Source organism: Ciona intestinalis, chromosome 6 (assembly GCF_000224145.3).
Source record: "Ciona intestinalis chromosome 6, KH, whole genome shotgun sequence".
NCBI lineage: Eukaryota > Metazoa > Chordata > Ascidiacea > Phlebobranchia > Cionidae > Ciona > Ciona intestinalis.
The window spans coordinates 2185283-2207418 of record NC_020171.2 but is presented as its reverse complement, the minus strand read 5'-3'; the positions used below and the strand labels follow the sequence as shown (position 1 = coordinate 2207418).

Sequence of the window (22136 nt, the reverse complement as noted above, 5' to 3'; positions counted from 1 at the left end):
TTCATTTTAAAAAGTAAAAATGGGGCGATTTTAAGGAAATTTAATAAAAACGGCAGATATAAAAAAGCTGCAACGGTAATTGTATAAATTAAAATGTTTTCCGTTTAAGAATCTATAAAGTTTATAAAATATAACAATTAACAGCACTCTTTTAAAGTCGTTTGGATACGGTTTTAGAATTTTGTAAATATTCTTACTATATATGCACATCTCGTTTTAGCCTGTAACATAAATACTACGATTCTCTTCATTTATTTGATATTTTTGTTGCAAAAAATCCATTCGTAACATACTGCACCATTTTTCATCCTGCGATTTTCATTCCTATCTAATCTAATTTCTATAATGTATTTTACGCCATGTATAAACTTTACTAAACCATTACTGTAGCAGCTGTTAGCTAATGCATTAGTATATACCCCGGCGTATTAACCTTAAGACCTGTACAACTTTTTGCACCAATTCCCGAGGCAATCTATTTGTTCGAAAATATTACATGAGTCTGGGGCAAGATGGGAACCGGTTTTATGCGCTATACTATGTTGTAGTAGGCTGGGGGGAGTTTGACACCTTTTTATTCTATTTTTATTTTCCAATTTGGTAGTAAACGGAGGACATTCAAGGAATTATGAAATCGTATCCTCACGACTCCCATAGACCGTTATTAAACGTTTAAAAAAACGATCAAGATATTTGAATATAATGTACAAAGGGTGTCCTATCTTCCCCCACCCTACTATATTTTTACGTCGTACCTACATGCCCTTCCCTTGGCTGCTACATTTAGTGAAAGTGAATCCAAAATTCTCTGGCCCTTTGACGAGTAACTGTAAGCACCCTTGACAATCTGAACGAGTTATCTATCCCCCAAAGTATTCATAACTCTATTGTTTTTCTTGGAGAAGCGCTAACTTTGCTAAAGTATTTTGATTGTAGGGCCTTTTAAGGGGTTTGAATGTTACTATTTTAGTTAAGTCTAATATATACAGGACAAGATGAAGAGCTAGGTTACAGATCTGTGGCCAAAATATTTTAAATTCTCGTACATTTGCTTCTTATTAAATAAACAACTGAAAGAGATTTTTATGTATACTGCTTAATAGCAGAAAGCTTCCATATATAAAACCCCAATAACTTATATTAATTTAAATAGTTAATTTATTTATTCAATGAAAAGTCACCCGCAAAGTTACATACGTGGTAACTCGTAAGCGGTCACGAGGTGTATGAAACATAACATGCTATAACGACTGTGGTTACCCTGTCATGCGAAGATAACCAGGTTATGTTTATTCATTCATATTTTGTCACCAAAAAATTCACATATAAGTTTTTTTTTCACTCCAATTTTGCTCTAAAATGGCGACAACAAACGATTAATTGCGCAACTTATATTTAAATATACACTGTCGCAAAACTATAACACATGTGTGCTAATTTAAATTTGAAGCCAAAATAATGTTATTTGAGTCCGTTTTAGGCTTCTCTTGGATTGTATATTTGTGGGAATCGTATTTATCTAAACGCCAAGTAAGTCATTACTTTATTCGGCATTAAAAATAGCCTATAAAAACGGTTATTTCACAATAATAATAAATGTAAACATGTTTTTAGCCGTAACGTGTTTTAACGACTGTCATTTTTTAGTTTTCTGTTATTAAAAAGATAAATTTAACTTATTTTTATATCATTACTTTCCTTTTTCGTTATTAAACCCGATATTTCTTGCACAAAACAGCATTCAATTTACGTTAACGTACAAAGTGTTCCGAAAGAACTAACTTCTGTTATTGACCAATCTACGTTCGACAAATCGCGTCGTTATGCCCTGGATAAAAGCACCTATGGATTTTGGAATGGTCTCTATTCACAAATTGAAAGCACGGTGAAGCATAACATTAACATATATAAAATAACATTTGATAGCTATTTTGTAATTTTTACTTGGGGAAAACATAATTTAATGCCCATTTTGCAGTTCTTGTTTAAGAAAACAGCATTCTTGTGTATAAATAATACAGATGTTGTTTTTTAGTACCATATACAATCCCACTCTATATATGCTTTGTTATAGTAAAAAATCGAGACCAATCTGGTCAATTTATTAAAGGTTTAGCGGTATTCGTAGTATAATGGTGTGTTTATATGTTGTGGCATAAATAGTGATTGTATACTAATATACTACCATTGTTTTTTTTAAATAGGTTGTATTTAAAATTAATCTTGTTGTTTTTAGGCGATTCTCTGGTTAGGGGGATTACCCTTCCTATGGGCTGCTTCAGGTGTTGTGCTTGAAAAGTTAGGATACAATTCTGAACATGAGGTAAGGATTATACTGTTTTTGTTAATGTTTTCCAAGTTTGGATTTAGTAGCTGCCGAATAATTAGGTGTAATTTAATATCATGAGTATGGTTTGATTAAATCATCAGCCATACAGTACACAAATATGTCAAATATCAACAAAGTTACATACGTGGTAACTCGCAAGCAGCACAAGGTGAATAAAACAGAACACCTGTGCTATAACGACTGTCCTTTCCTGCCACGCAAGGATAAATAAATAAGTTACATACGTGGTAACTGGTAAGCGGGCACAGGGTGTAGAAAACAGAAAACTCATGTTATAACGACTGTCGTTGCCACATCATGCGAGAACAGATAAGTTACACCCACATTATGTTTTTAACACATTACTTTTTTAAACAGATTCTTCATTCACTTGTATTTACTTTGCTTGGAAGTTTATTTGGTTTGGTAACGGAGCTACCGTGGTCTCTGTATTTCACATTTGTGGTGGAGGAAAGACATGGATTCAATAAAATGGTAAGATTTGTGTTCGTTTTAAAAGTTTGTAGTTAAATAATGCTGCTAAAATTTCATTTAGAAAATATCTAATTTTAAGTATTGTACCAATCTAAAAGTAATTTTCTCATCCAGTTTTAAACAATTACAACGGTATTTTATAGTTGTGAGGATACGGTTATATAATTCTGTAAATATTTTTTGTTTACCACTAAATGGCACGATGAAAAGATTGAAAACATGGACCATCTTACCCAACTACTGTATATGATGCAGCTTTTCTCTTCTTTTAATAACCACTATGTACATTTTGTTTATTACTACTTTGTTTATTTTTCAGACATTGGGATTTTTCCTCAAAGACTCTGGTAAAAAAGACTCTGGTCTCCCAAGCCATATCTCTACCACTAACAGCATTAATTATTTATGTTGTAAAAGTTGGCGGAGATTATTTCTTCGTGTACGCTTGGTTGCTTGTACTCTGTATTTCAATGGTAAATAAAGGCTTGTTGTTTTTAACTAAATAGAAAATATGGGTGTTTGGGTAATGGGTGAACTCTGGCTCCCATGGTGTTCCTTGCTGTAGGACCTCACCCATGTAGAATAGAATGTACGTATACAATGTTGGGGTAATGGGCCAACTGTGTCATAAGTCTTACATGTTCTTGTGTGCCTCAATGTAGGACCTTACCCAAATAGAATTTAAATTTTATGATATTTTTTATATTTGGGGTCTGAATATATACATGGTGTTTGTATTGCAGGTACTTCTTCATATATATCCTGAATTCATTGCCCCATTGTTTGACAAGTACAATCCATTACCAGATGGGGAACTGAAAACTAAAATCAATGAGTTAGCCCAATCATTAGATTTTCCATTACAAAAGCTGTATGTAGTTGAAGGTATAAGAAACAAATTAATGTAGCTTGTTTGTTTTTGCATTGGAAGAAATAGTACTTGTTATAACTCGGGTGTTCTGTTTCACACACCTCGTTTCCGCTTACAAGTTACCACATATGTAACTTATTTATCCTTGCATGGCGGTGCAATGGCAGTTGTTATAACAAAGGTGTTCTGTTTCATACACCTCGTGCCCTATTCATTACGTTTATACTCCTATTTAATCTTCATTTTCTTCTATTATCCAGGTTCAAAAAGGTCAGCCCACAGCAATGCTTATATGTACGGCTTCCATAAAAACAAACGTATCGTGCTCTTTGACACTCTACTAGAAGACTACACCCCAGTTGGCCGGACAGACCAAACGAACTCGGTTTGCATAAACATAACATATTACACGTTATGCTTAACTTATGATATTTGTTTACAGGATTCCACAGAAGTTCCTGAAAGTGATCGCGAAGAAAGTAATTCTGGTAAAGGTAACTTATTGTTCAAATAATGTCTGTAACTATAAAAAATAATGTTTATAACTATATCAATAGTTGGTTTGAATAATGTCTTACTTGTATTTGTTAAAATAATGTCTGAAAGACTGAAACTTTAAAAATTATGTTTGAAACTATGCAAGTTATTGTTTGAAACTAAAAATTATAAAAAAATTATGTTTGAAACTAAAAATTATGTTTGAAACTATAACTTTATCTATATCAATAGTTGTTTTGAATAATGTCTATTACTTATCTTGTTAGTTACTGTTTGGTCTGTTTTGTCAAAGAGGGAGATAATGTGGATGATTGCCTATAGAGCCAGTTATTCAAACTTCCAGCTTAATATATGTTCTGAGACAGTGCGGTATTAGAACAAAAAAAGATTTAGCAAGCATAAAATTACAAGTTATTACAGTAAGAATACATAGGCAGGCAAAGGCCAGAGCCATAGAAATACCGAGTAGTCCAACCCATTGTTACGTAAAACACAAATTGAACGGCAATTTGGGTCCAAAATAACACAGTAGGTATAGGGAAAATGTATGTTTTTCGGTAAATTACAGAAAAACTTGGGCCTAAAAACAAATTTAAAGGTTGAAAAATGTAAAAAACATGTGTTATTTGTTTTCTGTGTCAAAAAAAGTCAAAAATTAGAATTAGAAGCGGTTGATTTGCGACATTTTAGTCATTTAATGCGGCTAAATTTATACATTTTTTCTAAAAAATGTTTGGTAAGGTAAATAGAAGCTGTTTTACACCTTCCCACAATAGGAAAACACAAACAAAACTTAACAAGTTCGTTTAAACCCATTGTCAAAGTCACCACTTTTGCTCTATTTTGGACACACATAGACGGCAGTTGGACTACTCGGTGTTTATACGACTCTGGCAAAGGCTAGTATCAGTTGTCAGACTTATAAGCAGACATGTTCTTGATGTATTCTGTGAAGTTCAAGACATTAGGTCAAGGATATAGCTTTGAGGATATAGCAGACCAACTTTAGCTTAAATACTTGGTCTTATAGCGTAGCATTAGCATGTCTTGCCACATAATCTCAAACATCAAGAATATAATATGCTGCAAGCTGTATTTGAAAATGGATATGAAACACAGTTGTGATTTATTCAAGTTACTTTGAAGAATATGGATTACTGTGTTTGAAGTTACAAAGGAAAGACAAAGGATTTATATCAGATTCAGTGAAAATTGCGACTGCTTTTGTTTTGTATAAATACAGAACAAAACTTTAACAATTATGCTAAATTGCAAAACATGACTGAATTTCAATAAACATTCAGGAGTATTTTAACTGAATGATGAAATACGGTATATAAGCTTCAAGATATATGTGGCAGCATAAAAATCGAAGGCTTCGAAGTTTCCCTTTTTAAATGAAAATTGAAGTTTCCCTTTTTAAATGAAAATCGAAGTGTCCCTTTTTAAATGTTATATGTAACTTACTTTTCTTGATAAATTTTATCTTGTTATGGTAAACATATACAAGGTTTTACACTCAATTCAAAATCTTAGGTGTAAACTATGAAACAGGTGAAATATAGGTTGCATAATGCATTTATTTAAGTTTTCATTTAAAATGTAAGTGTGATTTACCTTTGTTATAATCTGTATTCTAGATAAAGTTCTGCCTATAATTTTTCTACAAAAATCAAATCCAATGAATTATATTTTGTAAGATATACATTTCACCACGAGTGACATAAACAGCCTCTTATTTAAGTATAACCATATTGTATCTTGTGATATAACACATGTAGGGGAAGACGTAAACAAAACAGATAAGGATTGTGAAACAAAGAAGATTGGTTGCAACACTGAAGAAGTTGTGGCAGTGCTTGGGCATGAACTTGGTCACTGGAAGTTTTCACATATGCTTAAGAACATTGTGATAATGCAGGTGTATATTATGAATTATAAGTATTATATTGTGGTATATGAAAAGGCCACAGACCCACAGTTATAAAAAATGGCATTTTTTTTGTCATAAAACCAGTTCTCTGTCACTGTGTTTATCGTATTAGGCCAACTCTGACTCAAGTCCATGCCTTTCCAAGACCTCACCCATATAAAATAGAATGTGCATATACAATGTTGGGATAATGGGCCACCTCTGATTTAAATCCCAGATCCCATGGCATACCTCACTGTAGGACCTCACCCATATAAAACACAAGTATCCATCATATTTTATCTCTAGGGTAGCATCCTGTTTTCATTCTTTGTATTCGGTCAACTAATGAACAATAAGCAAATATTTGCTGCATTTGGTTTTATTGACCAACAACCAATATTGATTCGACTCTACATTGTTTTCAGCTTCATATTTTCACCAATTAATGAGGTAGGTACAAGTTTTGTATTTACCTATTTTTCTATTGTTTTTTGCCCCCCCCCTCTATCAGATATGATAGTTAATTTAATTATTAGATTCAAAAAGAACATTGTTATCCCGACCTCACAATCACTAATCATTTGATGCTGCTACCATTGTTGGTGTATGTCCTTGCGCAAGACATATAATTACAACAATTTACTGAATGTCCGTTTGTGACCACTTATAGCTATTAAATAAATAGTTTATATTGTCATTCTCATTTATTCAAGTTACTTTGAAGAATATGGATTACTGATTCAAATAGACAGTGTCCTCATTCAAGTAATACATTACAGATTGAGTCCTTCCTAATGCACATACTCAGCAGAAGGTTTGAATTCCAAGCAGATGAATTTGCTGTTAACTTGGGCAAACGTGAAAAGTTAAAATCAGCCCTGTTGAAACTTTTCAAGGTATGCATTTTTATTTACTTTTTACTTCTTCACTGCTGTCATTGTGGGCTTGCGTGTTCCTGATACAACTTGTTTATACACTAATATTTCATAGCTTGACATACAAGGAACTATATTTTTCATTCTATTAACTTGTGTCCTTGGTTACCCAACATTACAATCAGTTGTTATCAAATCTATTATATGTTTTTATTAATTCTGATTTTTTAAATCTGTATTTTCCAACAGAAAAAAAAATTTTTATCCAATGTATTATTATAGTTTTTTAATTATCATTTTTTATTCATGTTTTCCAAACAGGACAACCTAGCCTTCCCTGTAGCTGACTGGATGTATTCAGCTCGTCATTATAGCCACCCACCCCTTTTAGAAAGGTTAAGGGCAATGGACCAATACAAACCAAAACAAGAGTGATGTATTTACAAATACCAGTGTAACTTTTGACGAATAAAAGTCATTTTATGTCAGTAACTTGTATTTGCAATTTGGCTCAAGTTTCACCTCGGTAAACAGGTTGATTAAATGCATCAATATCAACCAAAACAAGAGTGATGTATTTACAAATACTGGTGTAACTCTTAATGAATAAAAGTCATTTTATGTCAGAAACGTGTTGAGTATTTGCAATTTGGCTTTACTTTTACTTAAGGAAACACGCTGATTATAAATTCATTAAACTTGTTAAGTAATGATATCTAGTACTTTCTTTATGTGTTGTTCAAATCTTTAGACATTCAGAATAAACAATCTACAAATTTTATGAGGTTTCTTTCTTCTGGTTGGTTAAATATAAAACTAGAACCTGTCTCTTCTGTCTTTTAGGCTTTTTTTGTGAGTGATTTGGCCAATATGCTCTGGCAGGGTCCGTGTCCCTTCTATGTGGGTGAGGTTCCTCAGCAAGGCACGCCATGGGTCCCAGGATTTAGGCCAGAGTTGACCCACAACCTCCGTATTTATACTCAGATATTTAGAAATAAAATTTGTGTAAATGTATTTATTATGAAACGATGATAAATTAAATAACAACTAGTAAAACATATTGTTGAAGAGAAGCATTTTACTAAAAATCACTCAGATGTAGCTTGTGTCTTTGGTGTGCTGTTACATTTTTACAGCGGGGGTGAAATTGTCGTAGGTGGCGAACGATCGCATATAAGCAGACGCTGTGTTGTAGATGAACTTGTATTGTTGCTGTTGGGAATAGAAGATGGTTTATTTATTTGTATATTAAGGTCTGGTGCTGTGACGCAGTGGTTAGCATGCATGTAGACCGGAGCTTAAAGACGTGAACATTTGTGTCCTTAGGCAAAACGCTTGAAACTATGTGGTCACTAATGGTTTTCTAAATTGTTAGGCAAACAGAAAAACAGTTACTCACAAAGTTACGTATTAGGTGACTTGTAAGCGGGCATAAGGTGTATGAAACAAAACACCTGTGTCATAACATTTGTCGTTGCCCTGCCATGCAAAGATAATCAAGTTACATTCAGAGCAGAGTTATTAATATTTACCAAATTAGACATCATGTTTTAACGACTTCTGTTGCCCATCATGTGAGGATAAGTAAGTTACATTTATTTGCTTAACAGAGATTTTCATATTTACCAAGTTAGACACCATCTCAGGCCTGGAGTCGCGTAAATCTTTCACTGTCCGAAAAACATCAATTTGGTTTTCATTCTTTATTCTTTCTATAACGTTGATAATTGCAAGGAAAGTCCCTGTTCGTCCTGACCCATCCCTGCAAATAATTCAGTTGTTTATACAGCGTAGTCTGTTTAATATTATATCATACATTACATACATGGTAACTTGTAAGCGGGCACGAGGTCTATGAAACAGAAAACCTGTGGTATAACGACTGTCGGTGCCCCGTCATGCAAGTAAAAATAAGTTACATTCATTTATTTATAGAAAATCATCTTACCCCACAGTACTATACGGGATATTATGTGCTAACGGTATCCATTTTACCCCACAGTTGTATACATATATATATCACCCACATTAAAATCACCATCTTACCCAACAGTACTTTAAAACACAGCACATTTAGTTACCATCTTACTCAAAAGTTGTGTATATACAGTATATTCAATACAGTATATACATTGAATGAATGAATGAAATTTATTTCGTCTCTTCGGTCACGATAATGAAGAACAAGAGAGTTAATAAAAAGCGAAAAGACGGGTAGTAACGGTAAAACAACAGTTGTTAAAACACGCTTATTGATAAAAAAAAGAAAGAAATAATGTTTTGGATAAAAGGCGTGACCGTTACACCCTACAGACAATACAATAACCCATTAAAACTACCTGCAATGCACTAACACTCCTCCTCCTTGCTGTTGGGAACTTGTTTGTGTCTTTGCTGCCAAATCTAACACAGATTCACAAGTTCTTGGAACTCCTTTGTCTGGCCAACCTGATAACTGGTAATGGTTGATTTCCATCTGTGTAAAATATAGGACATGGGAAAAAGGAGGTAATAGCAAATCTAGCTGTAATGGAATGTGGTAAATTACAAAACGAGGAATATGTCATTTTAGAATGGAATGAAAATTTCTATATACTTTAAATTTTTAATCCATGGTGTGCCCTGATGTTGGACCTCAACTTAACAGATAGACATGACTAAAATACAACTTAGAATCGAAGGTATTTAACATTAAGCTTTGAGTTCAGGCCAAAGTTGGCAAACATAACTTGAATGCATTAACAAAATCTATCATCTATTTTGACTATATTCGATGCTTTATTGTGACTAATACAAAAATACTTGCCTGTATTTTATCCTTGATCACTTGTAGCTTCCGACTTGTTATATTATCACTTGTATCGCATGAAGCTAATCTTACAGTAGTGTCACCATATTGCTTGCTGTCTCCAACACATGTGGGGAAATAGTCATGACATTGTACCTGTATACAGTAAAGCATGTTTAAAGTCCATTGTTAACTTAGGTGTAAAGTTTTTTTGTAAATTAAATAAGTTTCACAGACTTCTAGTTACATGGTATCTTTGGGCCCACTTTTTGAGGCACACTTTGTGAAAAATGTTGTTTGTATCAGATTTATTGTAGAATTAATGTAAAGGTTTATTGTAAAAGGGAATAATTAGATAAGTTATATACTCCTTCCAGTTACTTAATAATTCTTAAGGATGTTTTCTTTCAAATAAACAGTAAATTACTTTCGTTTAATACTTGCAACCAACAGTAAGGTGCTTTTTTAAAGTTTCACAGCCACGTTTTTTAACCAATACTAATTTAGTATTTTGTAACAACTGTCATTTTGCTGTTAATTCCCATATCTTTGCCAAATTATTAAATATTGCATTTGTTGTTGTAATTGAAGAGATAAACAAGCGATATCTTGTAATGCTGCTATTTTATCAAAATTCATTCCGAAAATGATTTATTTGCAATTTAAAGGACCATGAGGCAATATAACAAAAGAGAAATTGTGTCATTGTTTACCAAAAGTACTTTCATTATGTTGTTATAAATCAAAGACACTACATTCGTTTTGTCCATTTGTTCTTGAGTGCCTTGCAATTTTCGCAATTTTCGAAGTTATAACACGAGTGTTCTGTTTCATACACCTTGTGTCCGCTTACGAGTTACCTCATATGTACGAGTTACCTCGTATGTTTATCCTCGCATGGCGGGGCAACGACAGCCGTTATAACACAGATGTTCTGTTTCATAAACCTTATGTCCACTTACAAGTTACCACTTATGTTACTTTATGAGTAATTATGAATTGTTTTCCTGTATATAAGACTGACTATGTAGGCAACTCATAAGAAACTGTTGGGTTGGAACAATATAAACGTTGTAATGATGTAACAGAACTAACACAGACATACATATACGCAACATGTATAAATGTTATCTAGAATATAAACAGTATAATATATATGTATATATAGTTTTAATAACAAATGTCCACACACCGTGTCGTTTTCAAAGAAATTGTTGAGCATTACAATTGTACGAACATGTAGAGAAGTTATCGCCAACCAAAACTTTTCAACCATATCATGTCGTATTGGTCCTTGGGCAGCAATTGCTGTTTCAGATTTCCCGTATCCCTGTTATACAGGACTTTGTTAACTTGGGTAAATAAAACAGGGATTTTCTGGTCAGTTTCAATACAGGGATGACAGCCTATATATGTTGTATACGATTTTCATTTCAAACCATTCGGTTAAGAATAAGACACGGAATGTAGGCCGGTACCCCTGTTGTAAAAACTTTGTTAAATAGGTTCTTGTGCTACATTGCTCACAAAATAATTCCCTTATATCTATGTTTAATTACGTAGTAGGAAATACTGTATTATTAGGTTGGTTATTGTATCAGTGTATATTTGTCCACATATACAAAATATTATTTTATTGTAAGAATTATATATTCTGACGTGTAAACTGCTATTCTATATGGGTGGGGTGTGGCGTCTTGCAGCGAGACACACTACAGGACCTGGGATTTAGGCCAGAGTTGGCTCAATACCCCAACATTGTATATGCACATTCTATTCTATATGAGTGAGGTCCTACAGTAAGGTGCGCTATGGGGCTTGGAATTTAGACCAGAGTTGGCCCATTACCCCAACATTGTATATGCACATTCTATTCTATATGAGTGAGGTCCTACAGTAAGGTGCGCTATGGGGCTTGGAATTTAAGCCAAAGTTGACGCATTACCCCAACACCAAGGGTGCTACTGCATGAACCTCACCAAATGTTAAAGCCTGTCACTTCCTCAAAGGTGGGTGACAAGGCTTTAAATTCCAAGCTAAAATAGACCCATTTAATCAATGATTTATAACTAAAGATCAATAGAGGTATAAAACCTAAGTGGGGACAAAATATTCCTGGCTTGCACTGTGTGTGCCTAGCAAGCAAACAATGTTTATGTACCATATCATTAAACTGTTTGCTAGGTACACAGTTTTATGTTCTTTGAAGAATATTGTCAGATGGTTACAAAATCAGTTAAATGATGTTTAAGGTTAATTTGGTTGTAATGTTGTATATCATTATATGATTGTTGCTATTATATTTAAGAGATAAAAAAATTGTTCAGTTCTATTATATCAGGTACCAGAATTGTTGATGCGTTGTAATATGTTAGGTCGGTGTCTCCTTGCATTGGTGGTAACAAGACTTGTGAATGCTTATCTGTAAAATAAGTTTGGTTATAATGTTAACTAGTTGTATGTAGTTTTTAATGAATTATAAATGCACTTTGATGAACAGTGTCCTTTATTTATCATCTAACCGACAAGTTTTTCTTTTGCTATTTACTTTGTACTTGAAAATGAATAAACTTATTTATTCTTGTGTGGTTGTGCGACAATTGTTATAACACGGGTGTTCTGTTTCATACACCTCGTGCCAGCTTACGAGTTAACACGTATGTTACTTTGCGGGTGAATGATTTCCTAAATTCGCATGTTTTCATAGTTTCAAGTTAGCCTCTTTGTAATACAAAAAAACTACCTGTATTACATTATACACCACTATATCCCCAAAAATTAATCACCCACAAAGTAACATATGTGGTAACTCGTAAGCTGGCACGAGGTGTTAAACTCGTGTGGTAACGACTGTCGTTTTCCTGCCACGCGACGATAAAGTAAGTTACATACATACATATAGAACTTACAAGACACAATATCAGATGAACTATTTCCACTATCTTGTCCTGGTGGATATACTTTGGTTGTAGTCAATGGTTCAATGATATTTGTGTTGCTGAATTCGACCTCAAACCCGCTCTTGTGCGTAGACCTGTTAGTTCTTTAAGAGAAAGAATATTTGTGAATATGGTAGCATGAATGTAACTTAGATCTGTTAGTTATGTAATCGAAAGAATATTTGTGAATATGGTAGCATGAATGTAACTTAGATCTGTTAGTTCTTTAATGGAAAGAATATTTGTGGATATGGTAGCATGAATGTAACTTAGATCTGTTAGTTCTTTAATGGAAAGAGTATTTGTGGTTATGGTAGCATGAATGTAAGATCTGTTAGTTATGTAAGCAAAACATTTTTGTGTTTGGTTGAGTAAAGGTTAAAGAAAGAATGTAACTTGTTTATACAAAACCACTATTATTTGTAGATCTGTTAGTTCTGTAATCAAGTGATATTTGTATGTGGTTTTGATAAACTAGTATGTTAGATTAAATGAACGAATAACAGTCATTATAACATGTGTGTTTTGTTTCATACACCTTGTGCTCGCTTACGAGGTACCATGTATGTTACATCATGGATAATAGATTTTTTATCTATAGAATTACTGCTGAAAGACTATCACTGTACATCAACAAATGGCAAATTATATCAAACTAGCCAAAATAAAAGGTTTCCATATACTATTCAACTACCTGGTTAAGTTTGCTATTTTCTCGTCCAGTTCTTCTCCAGCAAAATCAGTGTTCTTCAAGACATAAGTCTCAGTGATCAGCTTGTACAGAAGTGCATATTGTGCCTGTAACAGTTAGATTTTATATTTGTTTTGCAGACGCTGATGATGTCATTTAGGCGAAATATGTATCTTTTATTATACAATTGATTGGACTTGATTTTTGTCAGTTACGTTTTCGTAGCACCAGATCCTTACTGTAGTTTTTTACACAAGAATCGCCCAACTCTATGAGCATCAGATCAAGGTCAGATTTACAAAATTTATTACAGCTGTAACAGTTTGTTTTATTGTAATATCACTACTTTCACTTTAAATGCAAACATAACCAGAATTAATTTTTGGAGTTTCCTTCTTATTGGTTGTGACTTGTTATGTTTGTATTAAAAAAAGGGAGTTGAGGGGGTGTTTGTTATAAAAAAAATGTGCATTATAAAAGAAAAAAAGAAAAAGAAAAAAATAAGAAAACTGGAAAATGAAGGTGTTATGAACTCTACTTTCACATCGATAATTACCCACCTTGGTTTGCACCATATCAGTTCGTTGCATACGCATGTTCAACACAACCTCAAACACATTAGCAGCAGCTTTGTCTTCAATCATCCTCACCAAACAATCAAAGCCAATAAAGGTTCCAGTTCTGCCGACACCGGCGCTGTAACCAAACAAGTTGTTTGCTAGGATAAAGTGAAACTAGTTCGGTATACACAGTCAGCAGAATTTGAGTTTTATATATATAGCTTGTAAAATGGCCATAAAGTTTGAGAGTCTAGCTATATCTTTGCATCGTACACCACTTTTAACATGTTATAAATGAAATTTAACAGTTATTTTTAAACGGGTAAAATAAAGACTGTTTCCTGGTTTTGCAGGTTTAATGCATTCGCAAGTTCCTGTTGCGTTGTGTGTTTTTTTATAAGGTAAATATTGATTTTAAGTCAAGTATGCAGCAATTTCATAGTAAAACTAGTTTCCATATGTTGTTGCTGCCAGTTGTATTATAAGTGTAAAATAAACCAACAAATAAATGTATCTTCTAGCAATTGTTTTGTAATCTTAAAAGCCGCCATTTCATCAGCCATATAGCAAGACAATATGCGGTTTTCCATTAAGTTTCTATACACCTGCAATGCACAACTATTGGTGCTTCGTTCCCTGCAGAATTATGCTCTTCCATTACATGTGTATGCAGTCTATAGAATCCTGTAGTTGATACTGGAACCCCATGGTCAGGCCATGTCACATATTGAAAGTGCTTTAACTTCCGTATTACCTGAAAGGTGGTAAAACCTATTGTTACTTTTCTTTGTCTTTTTTATGCTGGTAAGATCCTACAGTTAAGTATGCCCGGGGACCTGAGATTTAGACTACAGTTGGCCTATCACCCCGACACCCAGGGTTATACCATGTAGTTTTTAGGCTCCCCATTGGTTAGTTTATAGACGCTCAATAATAAAGATTGTATTACATATGGGTGAGGGCTTCATTGAGATACACCTGAGACCTGCAATTTGGGCCAAAGCTTTCCCATTACCCCAACACAAATATAGCCATTTACTTTCCTTTTATTAAAACCTAATTGAAAAGTTGCATCACTTACTGATTCATACACATTGTCTTTGTTTGCCACCTCAAATGTTCGTACCACATAACAGCCATAATATCCCTCTTCCTTAGCTTTCACTTCAAAAGGTCCAAACGTTAGAGTTTCGTTCGGTTCCGGCCAATATTTTTCACATTTTCGCTTTAGAATGAAAGTGTTTCAAGTTTTAACTTGTGTATAGCAGCTTAGTTTATGTAGTAGTAATATTCTTAATATATGTTTTTTTAAATTTTTCAAGGCATTTATTTAGCCAAAAAGTAACAACGAAAAAACGTTGTTTACAATATGTGTTTGTAAAAACTTAAAATGTAAATATAGCAACAGGTTAACTTAATAGGCCTCCCAAAGAGTAGAATATATTACTATTCTCTATGTGTGAGGTCCTATGTTATAATGTTTTTAAGCTAGATTTTCTTTACTTTTTAAAGTCATTTATTCAGCTAAAAATAAGTAAAATGGAAAAAACGTTGTTTACAAACTTGTATTTATTTATACATTGTGTTTTGAGTAGCATGTTAATTTAATACACCCACCCATAGAACACAACGTGCTACTATTCTATATGGGTGAGGTCATACGACAAGACATGCCAGGTGACCTCTGGTTTTGTTCATGGCCCATTTAGCATATTGTGGTAGTAGTTTACCGCTACCTCGTTCTAATAACATTCCGGCGCTTTTATTCCTGCTGCCTGCGCTGAGTTATTAACGCTTTTGTTGTGTTGTACGCACAGTCACCGGTTAGTTTAGTTGGTACTGCAGTATAGTTAGTTGTATAGCGTTTACTTTGGGTTCATTATGATGTATTATATCGTTATTATATGTTTGTAAATATCCACCGTTTCAGTTCGTTAAACCCAAATATAATAAGTTACTTTATCACACATATATGTATAATTAGATAAACATATACCTTTCCCCCTTCTGTAACATTGGTCAGCATCACCACGACCGCCACTTCATCTTGCCATATCATACGCCAGAAGTCTTGTATTGTCCTAGGGGTTGGCCCTTGGCTAGCAATAAACTTCCTTGGTACGTCATGGCACTGCAAACAACAAAATGAAAGTAGTAACCCTTATCTTGTTTGTAAAGCAAACCTACGTTGATATAACTCGCGTTAATGTAATCCCCTCCTGGTCGTCCATCGTTCAAAACAACTCTGTATGAATCATCTGTGAAATATATAACATAATCATTATATATTTAGATAACACACATACAATATAAAATATTTTCGTATACCTCTATATAAAGTATAACATATCTTTATATAACACAAAACATACTCCATATAAGTCATCTGTGAAGTAAACAACATATATTTATATAACACAATAAATAACATAATCCTTTAGGTACCATATTTGGTATTAACTCCTAAAAATTCATATAGAATACCAATAGAATATATAACTTACATGGCAGAATGTTTTTGAAGCGATTTTTCGGTTTATTTTCTGGCAACAAAGCGGCATCTGTGCTGGAAGCAGCTTTTATGCTTTCAGTTGAAAGGATCTGTAATAAAATATCACTTTCACTTTGCAATACAAACATACAGACACATAAAGATTTTTCCAATCCTAGTCAAAGTATTAGGAATATAGTTTTAACATTATGCATATAGTAGGTTGAAGTAAACTGGTCCATGTTTTCATTTTCTTTTATCCTCTCATTTGGTTGTAAACAAGAATGTTTTCAGAAATATATAACTGTATCCTCGCGACTCTAAAAGAGCGTTGTGTTTCTGTGGGGCTTGTTGTTCTTGTATGTATCATATGTAACTTACTTTATCCTCGCGAGGCAGGAAAACAACAGTCGTTATAACACTGGTGTGCATCTCGTGCCAGCTTATGAGTTACCATGTATGTCATATTCTACCCATGTTGTTACCCATACTTTGCTTGTAAGTTTATTTATCTTATTTAAAACACCAGATATCACTCTTACATTTCCAAATTCGTTGTCGTACCCATCGTGATTCACATTGGCACAAGTGTCTTGGTAATGTCTCAACAATCCACTGGCGGATATTTTGTATTCGCTGAAATTTTTCTTGCCAGGAAATCTTGTCAAATTCTCATAAATAACAGGAACTGTACCTATTATGTTGCATTGTACATAGTTTTACTTGCTGTTTTGATAGAACTGTATCTAGATATAATATGTTATATTACCGTATTAAATATGATGTATATATATAATGACGTTTTAATACACAAAGTATTAACCACTTATTTAAAAGACTTGTAATATAATATATGGGTTAGACCTGATATTTACTCCAGAATTTAGTTAAATTTACTTGATTTTAACATGTTATAAGAATGCTTATAATAAAGTTAAGTTCACTTATTGTAAAGTTAGTACAACCATTCTTTTGGTGGAATTCAAACCATTATTGATAAGAATCACTTATTATAAATTTTAATTCACGTATTATAAAGTTAAGATACAATGTGTTATAATCATCATGTTGGTTAAATTCATACCGTTTTTGATTCGCTCATTATAAAGTTAGGTTCACATGTTATATCTAAGGTTCATACACTTTGTTACAATCATTCTATTGGTAAATTCTTACCATTATTAGTTCCATTATTGGTTCCATTGTTTCTATTGGTTTGTGCTTGTCCCGCTGTTTTCTCTTTCGGTCTGCAAACAAAATCTGTCTTAATCAAATACAGGGGAACCCTTATACCCTATCTTTAGAATATGAAATATATAAGCTCTTTTGTTTTGGCTACCTCAAACAAAACATAGACTTTATTATTTATCTATTTTTGGAGCTTGTTAAATTGCAACATCACCGGTTATACGATTTTATGCCAGAGCGTTTAAAAATGTAGAAAATTGTGACTTATGTATAGGATGTTACATTTGTATTAAAGTTGTTTAAAAAATCCCTGTTTTTGCACATATATAAAAAGCCTAAATCCGTCAAAATGAAAACAATTGTAACATACATATATATATGAGTTATTATGTTTGTATTGAATCAATTGCGTTGTATATATAGGCTGGTATATTTATGTTCATGCTAACCATATATGGCCTCTCTATATATGGCCTGAATCCATATGGACAAACATACATATATATACATATATAGAAAGAGAGCACTTACTTTCGCCGCTTATAAAACATATACCCCCCAATTGCTAAAAGAATGCACAACGGAATAACGATTCCTATTGCTATCCATATTTCTTCACCAGATCCAGAGGAAGGCCCTTAAAACATAGACAATATTTGTTCAACACATGATATTATGTGTGTGTCATTGGATGTAACTTATTTAACCTCTCATGACAGGGAAACAACAGTCGGTATAACACAAGTGTTCTGTTTCATTCACCTCGTGCCTGATAACGAGTTACCATAAATGTAATTTATTTATCTTTGCATGGCGGGGCAACTACAGTCATTATAACAGGGGTGTTCTGTTTTATTTTGAGTGATTGTCTCATAAAGTCGTAATAATAGTTGACTGGGTTTGAGTAAATGTCGTTAAGTGTATTGTCGACATACAACTTTGATGGTGATTATTTAAAGTTACCTGCAACAACATTTTCACAATCTGTGCCCGTAAACCCGGACGCACAAACACAAGAGTAATGGCAGCCAGAGGAACTGCATTTTGCTCCATTTTGACAAGTGTGGTTCTTACAAGGGTCTAAATCTAAATTTTGAAAACACATAACATAATTTGTTATTATTAATTACAAAAAAGACTTTACTGGGTATTTAAATTAAAATTTTAAATTGTTTTTCTTTTGTAAAGATTTTGGGTGGTCATTTTTAACAAAATATACACAAAATAAAAAAATAGTAAAAATTTGTAAAATAAATCATTAGGTTTTACTTTTAAATGATAAATGAGAAGGGCCAACTCTGTGCCTGCTAATAAGTTGGAAAGTTCAGTGAGCATTTTTAAAGAAACTACGCCCAAAATGTTGTTTTTACGGTAAAAATATTTTACTTTTAAATGAAAGGACATAAAGCTGACCTGTTTAAGACACACATCACACACAGATAATACACACATTTGGAAACTTGTTGCTTTAGACTCCAACTAAATATTTCACCTGTTCTCTCGCATATATACCCTGCGCTCATTCCACAGTTTTCGTTTGTCCATTTTAACGAGTCATTGTTAAATGGGTACGTCATACTTAAGCATTCTTTTGTTGGGGCATCATCTGATTTCAACCAATTTTGAAATCCATCTTCATTAGAGGATGTGGGTATATCGCTACCGTCTAACCATTTCCACCCTGACAATTTTTTTGATATAACAATAATAATAATAACTTTATTTGTCTCTTCAATTAGATTAGTGAAGATTAAAAAATATTTCAATTGAAAAGACAGGATATAGCGACAAAACAACAGTTGGTGAAACAGGCTTACAGTTAAAACATATTTACATTATGAAGAAAATAAGCGTGGTCTCTACGCCTAGCAGACAAACGAGCAATTTATATTTATTTATATCTTTATATCATCCTCACCTGTTTCGTTTTGCCCCCCAATCCAATATATAGAACCAGCAGCCTTAGAGTTGGGATAAATAGTTTGAACAACTTGTTCTGTCCAATGTTGTGTGTTTTCATCCTTTATGATAAGCAATGCACCATTCAAACTAACACAGTTTGATTTTGCATTTTCGAATGTCACGGCTTTGTCGTTTACATGTACAGCACATGTTCCTTGTGCATTCAAAGAAAAAGTGGCTGAAAATGTAAAGTAACTTTTAAACTCATGACTTAATGTATTGTTAACATATTTTTGACATGGTTTGTTTTTGGATTACGTATATTCATTCTGTATTATTCTATCCTTCTTTTGCAGAGACTGATGTTCCCATTTAGGCGTTGCCATTATATATTTCTTTCATTATACAATTGGTAGGATTTGATTTGGTCGATTACGTGTTCGTAGAACCAGATTCTTACTATATTTCTTTACACAAGAATCGTTCAACTCTATGAGCATCAGATCAGGGTCAGATTCGGAATTTATTACAGTCACTTTATATCTTTACTGTTAATATAGGATGCACTGTTTAAATACCATAAAGTTAATATACGCTGTGTTAAGGTATATATTATTATGATTGTTTTACCAATTGAGCACTGCCGTCCTTCATAAGCTGGCAAGCAGGTACAGCTAAAGTTTCCAGGCATTCTGTTGCAAGTCCCTTCATTTTCACAAGTACCAACTTTGCATAGGTCTAAAATATAAATGTATGTAACTTTTTTATCTTCGCATGGCAAAGAAACGACAGTCATATAACACGGGTGTTTCATACACCTCGTTCCTGCTTACGAGTTACAATGTATGTAACTTATTTATCCTGCATGGCAGGGCAAGTTGTTATAACACAAATGTTCTGTTTCTTACAAGTTATCACGTATGTAACTTTGTGGGTGAATGTTTTTCCATATGGCTGACAATTTAGACAACCCAGAAAGGGCCACAATAATATTGTCAAGCCTAGCTAGACAGTATGAATCATTTGCTTATATTGACTCTAGCTAAAAAATATATATTAAAATGAAACCTGTTTCACAATCTGTTCCTATATAGCCATCCCCACAGTTACAAGTATACCCTGGAGGGTTTATACTGCAGGTCCCCATGTTTTGACATGGGCCCGATGTGCATGGTGCTGTAATGGAATAGTTTTCATTAGGTTAAAGTGGAATTTGTATATATGCAAGTTGTCTTACTATTTTCACAATCATTTCCATAGAATCCTGCTACACAATTACAGTTGATTGCATCTCCTGTATTCTGACAAGTGCCGCCATTTTGACAAGTTTTAAAGTTACATAGATCTGTGTATTAGAAAAAGTAAAGTTACTCCATAATATGAATACATTGCTACAGACTTATAGTAAATCTGCGAATCTGACTCTGATCTGATGTTCATATAGTTTAAGGATTCTTGTATGTAAAGTACAGTAATAATATTCTATATGTGTGTGAGGTTAATTATTACATTACACCATTTTTATTACATTGGTACAGGGTTGACTATTCCCCATTCCATTCTATATGTGGAGCTTAATGTGCCAGTATATATATGATTTAGGCCAGGCTTGTCTTGTTATTCGTCCTAAATATGATTAAAGATTAACTTTAACTATGCAGATCAAACAGCAGTAAAAGTAATGTGTCTCTTAATGTGCCAGTGTGTGTATGATTTGTGCCAGGCTTGTTTTACAGCCACCCAAACAACCTTGATTAATTTTAACTATATAGATCAAACAACAGTAAAAGTAACTTGTGTAGGCTTGTACTTAGTGGTGTAGTTTAGAGGGTAACAACCTTGAATGTCCCATTAAAAGATTAATCATTGCTACACAAATATATTGTATAATACTGCGGAGTAAGATGGATACTGATAATATCCCATGTTTCCTAATCGTGTTTTTACCAATTAACAATGCTCTTTTAGAGTCGTGAGGATACCGTTTTATCATTTTGTAAATAATTTTTTTATTTACTACCAAATGTGACGATAAAGGGGATGAAAACATTTACTATGTTTCCAAAACCTACTATGTTACTTTAAAGCCTTCCTGTTGTAGCAAGAATTATAGATATATTCTAGTAAACAGTGTTTCTGGCTTACCTGTTCCACAATATGTGCCGTTATATCCACCCTGGCAGTTACATTCATATCCACCATCAGTCCCAATGCAAGTTCCATCATTTTGACAAGGACTAGAGTCGCATAAATCTGTAATAAAGCATAACTATACAATACACCATTTACGAAAAGAATTAGTGTCAAAAAGCATGAATAATGTAGAGTTTTTCATGACCAAGCAATAAGTATTAGCAACTCTTTTCACTTTACCTGTTGTACAATTTCTATCAACCACTCCAAGTGGGCAATCACATTGATAATCACCATCAAGTCTATCACAAGTTCCGCCGTTTTCACATGGACTAGGGTTGCATAAATCTGTGAATAAAAAGTTGAAATATTTTTACATTGTTGACAGAATTGTGAGCAGTAAACCATGGTGTAGTTTATTAAATTTGTAAATAGAATATATATCTATTACTGTGCACTGT

General features: G+C 33.3%; 2 protein-coding genes across 2 annotated transcripts in view; one reads left to right on the top strand and one right to left on the bottom strand.

Moving 5' to 3' along the window:
- Positions 1–1373: 1373 nt before the first annotated feature.
- On the top strand, positions 1374–7762 carry LOC100176674 (CAAX prenyl protease 1 homolog). Its single transcript, XM_004226113.4, is given in 13 exon segments — positions 1374–1530; positions 1739–1885; positions 2237–2323; positions 2708–2824; positions 3144–3170; positions 3172–3297; positions 3568–3709; positions 3956–4080; positions 4138–4189; positions 5975–6114; positions 6415–6558; positions 6888–7004; positions 7305–7762. Coding segments are annotated over 13 exon segments (1410 nt in total). The 5' UTR covers positions 1374–1458; the 3' UTR covers positions 7419–7762.
- Positions 7763–7872: 110 nt separating this feature from the next.
- The window catches only part of LOC100185309 (receptor-type tyrosine-protein phosphatase epsilon-like), a 16050-nt gene continuing 1786 nt past the window's right edge, over positions 7873–22136 (bottom strand). The window contains exons 5-28 of the mRNA XM_026834809.1: positions 21688–21795; positions 20780–20887; positions 20611–20718; positions 20173–20280; positions 19559–19780; positions 19133–19321; positions 18604–18726; positions 18172–18277; positions 17629–17699; positions 16995–17146; positions 16466–16562; positions 16149–16219; positions 15958–16092; positions 15043–15186; positions 14567–14715; positions 13962–14097; positions 13405–13508; positions 12681–12814; positions 12117–12193; positions 10964–11101; positions 9790–9927; positions 9323–9459; positions 8610–8745; positions 7873–8195 (exon numbers count right to left, since the gene is read on the bottom strand). Coding sequence (XP_026690610.1) covers positions 8106–8195; positions 8610–8745; positions 9323–9459; positions 9790–9927; positions 10964–11101; positions 12117–12193; positions 12681–12814; positions 13405–13508; positions 13962–14097; positions 14567–14715; positions 15043–15186; positions 15958–16092; positions 16149–16219; positions 16466–16562; positions 16995–17146; positions 17629–17699; positions 18172–18277; positions 18604–18726; positions 19133–19321; positions 19559–19780; positions 20173–20280; positions 20611–20718; positions 20780–20887; positions 21688–21795 — 2981 coding nt within the window. The 3' untranslated portion in view covers positions 7873–8105. The remainder of the gene's footprint in view (positions 8196–8609; positions 8746–9322; positions 9460–9789; positions 9928–10963; positions 11102–12116; positions 12194–12680; positions 12815–13404; positions 13509–13961; positions 14098–14566; positions 14716–15042; positions 15187–15957; positions 16093–16148; positions 16220–16465; positions 16563–16994; positions 17147–17628; positions 17700–18171; positions 18278–18603; positions 18727–19132; positions 19322–19558; positions 19781–20172; positions 20281–20610; positions 20719–20779; positions 20888–21687; positions 21796–22136) is intronic.